Genomic DNA, 7,432 nt, shown 5'->3' with positions numbered 1-7,432 from the left:
ATTTTCAGCAAAAGCTTGAAGACATAAAAAATGGGGCAGCCTATGAAAGCTACCGCAATCCCTCATAAACCAAATTCATAATACAATCATCAATAACTTTAACCCACAATACACACACGTATATATAAATAGAGGTGCAAACATTGTAGTGGATAAAGCGTAAACAGACTAACAGAAGGGAGAATTACCTGATGAACAGCTTGAGAAATCTTCAGTCTATTTCTGGAGTAATAGATGAAGATCAGTGAGAATTAGGAGATTTAGTTAAAATCTATATAACTGCTGTTGTCAAGTTTTTCTGTTAAATATGACGTAACATTCTTGAGAGAGAGAGAGAATTTAATAATGAAGTAAGAGTTCAACAAACAAATTCAAACCCTTGATAGACAGAAAATGATCTTTGAAATTTTATTATGCATTTTACTGAACTACATAACAGAAATGAAAAGGCAAGATCAAGAGATAGTGCATTTATGTATGTATGAGCTTCGTACTTTGAAGACTAATCTATACATATGATTGAAAATCAGTATAGAAAAGACAATTACTGCGAATCGTATTCGCCCTCCGTCATGTCATCCTCCTTAAGAGAATTCAGTGATTCCAGAGGAAGCTGGCTCCGGTACTGCTGCACCACCAGAACTGATGCTGTGGTCGAAAAATTTGGGGAAATTAACAAATTTCCGACTGGTCCCAACTCTGGACACTCCCTCCTCCTGTTAAGAGCTGTCACCAATTGACCCTCCGGCATTCTCCCTACGAGAAACAGATTGCAACGGCTATATGAGCAAATCACGTCAATAGTTTCCTGAGCATCTTTTATCATCCTCTCTTCAAATTTAATTGAACTGTCCTTTGATACTTTCTCCTTAAACACCGCAAGAAATTCTTCATCCTCTACTCTAGCTTCGGGATGATCTTGATCTTTAATATCTAGCTTGACACTCTCCCCAACTGCCTTAGGGTCTGTATTAAATTGAACAACATTCAAATTGATGCCAGGGTGCTCGGCCATTCGTGCACCATACGAAAGAGCTTCACGATCATCATGGCCTCCAAAGAACAAGACTGCAATAGTATACTCAACATTACTTGCAGATACATGTGAAGTACCACCAAGCCCCCGATCAACTAAAATACCAACCGAACACGGCGCATGCTCAAGAACCCTCCTGTTTACATGTGCCAAGTCAGCTCGTGTTGTTTCCAAATGTCCGTCAAATCTCTGATGCTTATGGAATGGGAGAATTATCATTGCTACTCTCTTCCTCTCAGCACTCGAACAGATGTCCTCGTGCATGCTAGACATTGCTGAGATTGCAATTGTTGGTTGGATAGACACTTGGCTAAGATGCTGGAATGCCTCAAAAGCAACAATTATTTGGTTAGGATCAGAATCTTGCCACTTATTCCAAAATGGCATCCCATTTTTCCTTGCTTTATGAACCATTAGTATTGCAGATGACCTTTCGGAAAGCTCCATCAGGTGCATGGCATAGACACGAAGTCCTTCTCTCTTTCCAATGCCACGTGAAGCCTCCATGAGATTAATCAATGTGGGAACATTTCTTGTACTCAAGAAACAGGTCAGTATTCGGAGTTGACTGTTTGAGTCCTTCCTCTTAATCATTCTGTTCTTGTATTGTGAGGTAGCCATTTGAGCCGGTTTGTATACGGATATAACAAGAGGCGTTGTTATAAATGTCGTGAATAAAGCCATTAAAACCATGATGGCAAATGTTTGATCATTCAGAACCTGAAATTTAAAGAAAAAATAAAAATGATCAAATATGGATTTGAGAATTCCAGTGCAATCTTGAATTATTCAAATACTCAAACATGAACTTACACCTCGGTCTTTCCCAATGTTAAGGACAATGAGCTCCACTAAACCTTTAGTGTTCATGAGGAAACCCAGACTAACCGCCTCTTTAAAAGGCATCTTGTAGAGCAGCGAGACGACAATAGTACCACCAATCTTTCCGAAACAAGCAGTAAAAATGACCAGAACGAGAAGACCCCATGACTGAGCTCCTTGAATGGTGGCTACATTTGTCTTCAGTCCACTTGAGACAAAGTATAAAGGAAGAAACAGGCCAGACACAAGATCCTCAACCTTTTCCACAAGAGCTCCTGCAAAGGGTCCCTCCTTCGGAACAAGAACTCCAAGAACAAAAGCCCCAAAGAGAGCATGAATTCCTATAGAATCAGTCACAAATCCGGCAGCCAAAACAGCAACCAATGTAGCACATACGTATAACTCATCTACTGGCTCACCCTCAGGGCAGCGTCGTGCCATCCATTTGAAGATAGGTGGGGCTATAAATATGCATATAACTACGAAACCTAACCCGCACAAGAAGACCCACAATGAAACGAGGGGAGAACTGTCGGTGCCTGATAGGGCAATAGCAAGAGCAAGTAGAATCCAAGCAGCCACATCATTGACTGCTGCAGCAGACATGGCTATTTGACCAACATCGGTGGTTAAAAGCTTAAGTTCTGCCAAAATTCGTGCCAAGACAGGAAAGGCAGTGATAGAAAGTGCCACTCCCATAAAAACCAGAAATGGACCGTGACTTACACCTTTGGAAATAGTTTCTCGAAGCACAAATGAGCTCCCGATTCCTAAAATAAATGGAACACTAATTCCAGAAAGGGCAATGCTTAATGCCTTTTTCCCAGTACGTTTTAGAGACCTTGGATCCAGCTCAAGGCCAACAAGGAACAAAAAGAAGAGAAGACCAAGGTTGGCAAGGGTATCCAAAACTGTAAGGCTTCTGGGTGGAAAAAGAGCATGAAGATACTTATGGTTGCGCCCTAAGGCGGAAGGACCAAGTAAGACTCCTCCCTACACAATAAGTCAAATCTTCAGAGAAATTGAAGGTTTATAAATCACGCCTTACACAAAATTTACATGCAATAACAATATAATTGTTGTTAATAAAAATGAGTGCACGTTATAGAAAATTACAACTATCTCAGCAATCACACGTGGTTGTCTTAATGGTCTGAGAAGATAGGCGAGCACTCGGGATAGCACAGCAACGAGGCATATTTGCAACATCACAAGAGGTAGTGCATAATCAAGAGGATTGTCCCCTTGAAAGGCCCCATCAGATGTGGCTTTCATGGGTGGCGCACATTCGACTGTAGTATTAGAAGCCATTTTGCAGTAAAATAACCCAACCAAACCAGAAATAGCAGAATTTCACTTCAATGCCTGTGTGGACAACCATTAAATAACAATAAGAACATAAGTTCACCAAATATATGAACAAATTTTTCGATAGATAAAGTATTATGGCCCAAATTCTAAATAAATAAAAAGTTTTCAGCAAAATGGAACCCAATTAAGCGTCTTCTGTTAGAAAAATGTGCAATACTCCTTAACAGATGTTCAAAACTTAAAGCTCGTGGTCTTTATACTAATTCTCTTGTGCAGAAAAAACAAACAACGAAGAAAAGATCAATAACAGGAAAGCAAACAAAACCTTCGACTATCATGTGCCTGGCTACTACTACTACTCCCATTGGTTTAACTCCAACTTCAACGTAAATGGACTACCATCTAGATTATTAGGTGAAAGAAAGAATCTAGTCATTCATTAGGCTTCAACTATGGAATATGAAGCAAGCATAGATTGTGACTCTTTGTGGGCATCAATGTACAGGCAGCTCTTGTTCCCTGACTTGTTGAAACACATCCTGCGATTAACCTCTCTCACTATGCTCCAAAGACGAGGCGATGGGGGAAGTTACGGTTGGGGTTCAACATTTTTATTTATTTATTTATTGCTGTTTTAACTAGGTAAGACTAACTTTTATGACAAAACTAGTGCATGAACTATGTTGAACAGTTTGTCAACTTCCTGTCTTGTCTAATGTGCTAAGACAAGGAAACTACTAGAACTTGCATGTGCGAGCCTCTGTCCCACACATCTAACCAACTCTCATGGTTCACTAGTTACACGGAATATGATCATTTGTCCATTTGGAGCACAGTGGTTTTTAGGCGATAATCATGGAAAACTAATAGGTACTAGCCTCCTACGTCGGCAAAGTTGTCGAGATTTGACAAATGTTCATTAATAATCAATTAAAAAATTAAGTTAGGACTTCGCTATCAACCCCGAATAACACTCCCCTCACAAGAGGGGAACTTGCAATTATTTTATTGTGTGTGGGCCCCCTCTTGTGAGGGAAGTGTCATCCGGGGTGTCGATCCCGAATGTACAAATAACTTTATTGAATAAGTTATAATCAATTACCTAACTCATTTTCTCTGTATAAATGCTACAAGACAAAAAGAAAATAATAATAATATTTAAAATTTTGCTGAAGTACAAAAAAAATAAAATCCCATGAGACAATCAACAGTTTGAAAAAAATAGTCAAGAATTTTGCAATCTGATGTTATGGAGAAGACACCAAAAAAAAAAAATAATAATAATAAAAAAAATAAAAATATATATATATATATATATATATCCTTTGACTATATTGTTAATTAGTAAAATTCCACATGTGGGTCCCACAATGACCACCACATAGACAATAGTAGATTTCCATATGAATGCTAATAAATACAAAAACAGTGGCATATTTCTCTTTACAGACATGAGTACTGCAGACTACGTGTCTTCTCCATTCAGCCCAAACCATGATAAAGCTTTCAAATTCTGGGTTTTCAATTCCAAGATCAAATTATATAATAAGGTCAAAAAAAGTAAATAATTTCGATTCTTCAAATTCTGGGTCTTTCTATCAAACCCCATAAACAAACGATGATTTCTTTTGCGTTAAATTCCCACAAAAAATTAATTAAAAAGGAAATTGTTAAAGAACATAACACAACCCGTGAATGCACGACGCTGAAAAACCTATATATATATATACGTGAATATAAACATGTTTAGGGTAGAAGGAGAATAAACCTGAACCAGCGAACTATCAGAGAAGATTTATTAAATTTACAAGGATTTGTTCATCACCACTGCTAACTTTTTGCAAAATTCTCTTGCAATCTACTCTGTATAAAGTGTTAGAGAGAGAAAAAAAAGTTAGAGGTGACAGAGAAAAGAGCTCCAGATATTATGGAATGGACAAGGTGGAGGGTTGAATTGAAGTGATGCCTTTCCATTTCCATTTTCCCCGTATTTATAGAGCCATGAATATTTTTTGTATCCCTAAAATGTTCTTGTTTGATGGGTATGAATTGTCACTCTTTGTAAATATTGTAGTGTAACGTTGTTTCGAGTATGTTTTATGCCTTCAATAAATTTTTGATACCGCAATATATATTTTGTTTTTAACAAATGAGAAAACGTCAAAATGCAGACGGTGTCAAAAAAAATTTATTCGTTAAGATTATGTAATGAATCAAATATGTCAAAATTGTAATAATTGACGGTCAACGAAGCAGCAAATTTAGAGCTATGCACTTTGTACATTGAGTAGTGTAGCATGACTCATGTTCACATGGTAATTTAGGTAGCATTAAATAATATATTTATTTATTGCACCTATCATTTGGTACAATAGTCAAATCTATCATTTAATGTTACTTGTGTTGACGCATAATATTTAAAATTCTGGATAGATTGTGTATTTGTTAATTTGTTATTTTAAATTTTCTTAGTTGAAACTGAGAAGAATTTTTTTTCATGAATAATTCATAAACTTGAAATCTTAATTACCAATTGTTAAAAGAATTTGAAATAAGCCCAACGATGAGAATTGATTAAATTAAATAAGTGATAAACTCAAATTAATCTACGACAAACTTAACAATTAAGTAGTGATTGTAAAAATTAGTATTAGAAGAGAATTTATAATGCTACAAATTTTGTGCCAAAAAGATAGCATAATCTTAAGAAATTGACACTATATATATATAATGAGTAATGCTATGCAATGCAACTCATGGTCATACAACAATATAGGTAGCATTAAATGATATGACTACTCCCACGGTCTCATAAAAATAGTTATATTTTCTTTATAATCATATTTTTTATTTGAGAGAGTAGTTAATATATTAGTTTCCTAGTATGCCCTTATTTAATGTGATTTGTTAACACAAATATTCCCTCCGTCTTAGTCCTATTTTTCTTTTTCATCTATCTCAAAATATAGTCTTGATTCTTATTTGAAAGTATAGTTAATATATTAATTTTTTAATATGTCTCTATTTAATGTGCTTTGGTATCACAAATATAAACCACTACATTATTCAATTATAATTGGAACAATAAAAAAAAAAAAAAATCATCTTCCATTACATTTATTCATTTGTATTTCTGTTGGATGACTTTGTAATATTAATTACCTTGATTATTGCATTAAACAATGACTAGTACCAAGAATAGTTTAATTACTTTGAATATTGTAAGCATAATTTAATTACCTTGAATATTAATTGCATTAATGTAAGGGTATATTAGGAAAAATGATAGTAACATTTATTATTTCAACTATATTAACTAAATTTTTTTAATCTATGTGAAAAAAGAGATATGACTATTTTTATGGGACAGGGGAGTATAATTTAGTTACCTTGAATATTAATTGTATTAATGTAGGAGTATATTAGGAAAAATGATATTAAAATTTATTATTTCAACTATATAGTCTAAATTTTCTTCTTAATCCATGCGAGAAAAAAATATGATTAGTTTATGGGACGGAGGAAGAATCTGTTAAATTAATCATTTAATGTTGGTCGTGTTGACGCATAAACATGAGTTTTTATGCATAGCATTATTCTGTATATAAAGTGCTCGATTTCAAACTTGTTCGTGAGATAAATGGGCTGCATAAATCAATTATTGTTAATTTGTTTGTATGTGTAAGTATTATGCCCTAGGTCCAATCGACTTTGGACATAAATACTTTTATATATAATTAATGCAATTAAATGGCAGATCTATTATTTAATTAATAGACAATTAAATAAATAATAGAGTCCGTAGATTCAAATATTGTAATTTGTTAATCACAAAGAGTTGTGATTGTGAGATACAAATTACATCTGATTGAATCTTAAATCATCCGTGGTCGTAAGTAATAACGAGATACGGATATCGTTATTACGGATAGACCATCACGTGTGGCATTTCTTACTTGTGAAGTAAGTAGCTGATCTCACAAGCTAAAGTGTGGTGACACTTAAATGAACACGTGGATGTTTTTGTTATAGAACAAAACATTGGAGACCCGTCGAGAGATTCCACATGGATAACTATCTGAGTGTCGGTGGTTAATCTCTAACGTTCGGTAGTGAAATTGGTCCTTTGACTTGAGGTCGTCATGGTACCTTATATGAGGACAGTCATACTTTGGCGGTGTTGGATGTTGCTCTGAAAAGGGCCGCTAATACGACATCGTTCGGGTACGTCAAGAATCGTATGAAGGTTGTGATTGATCAATA

At 35.2% G+C, this 7,432-nt stretch overlaps 1 protein-coding gene across 2 annotated transcripts; it reads right to left on the bottom strand.

Moving 5' to 3' along the window:
- Window positions 1-404: 404 nt before the first annotated feature.
- LOC111398573 (cation/H(+) antiporter 18-like) lies at window positions 405-5,139 on the bottom strand. Of its 2 annotated transcripts, XM_023025537.1 has the most exons (4): window positions 4,938-5,139; window positions 2,975-3,223; window positions 1,850-2,851; window positions 405-1,756 (listed from the first exon to the last, which is right to left on the bottom strand). In XM_023025537.1, exons 2-4 carry the CDS (start codon window positions 3,167-3,169, stop codon window positions 545-547), a joined length of 2,409 nt encoding a protein of 802 aa, XP_022881305.1. In that variant the 5' UTR covers window positions 3,170-3,223; window positions 4,938-5,139; the 3' UTR covers window positions 405-544. The 2 variants fall into 2 exon arrangements, with proteins under 2 accessions (XP_022881305.1, XP_022881306.1); XM_023025538.1 differs by lacking the exon at window positions 4,938-5,139 and having other exon boundaries at window positions 2,975-3,918.
- Between the last annotated feature and the right edge of the window lie 2,293 nt (window positions 5,140-7,432).

Source organism: Olea europaea, chromosome 8, assembly GCF_002742605.1.
Source record: "Olea europaea var. sylvestris chromosome 8, O_europaea_v1, whole genome shotgun sequence".
Taxonomy (NCBI): Eukaryota; Viridiplantae; Streptophyta; class Magnoliopsida; order Lamiales; family Oleaceae; genus Olea; species Olea europaea.
This window is presented reverse-complemented; position numbering and strand designations above follow the sequence as displayed.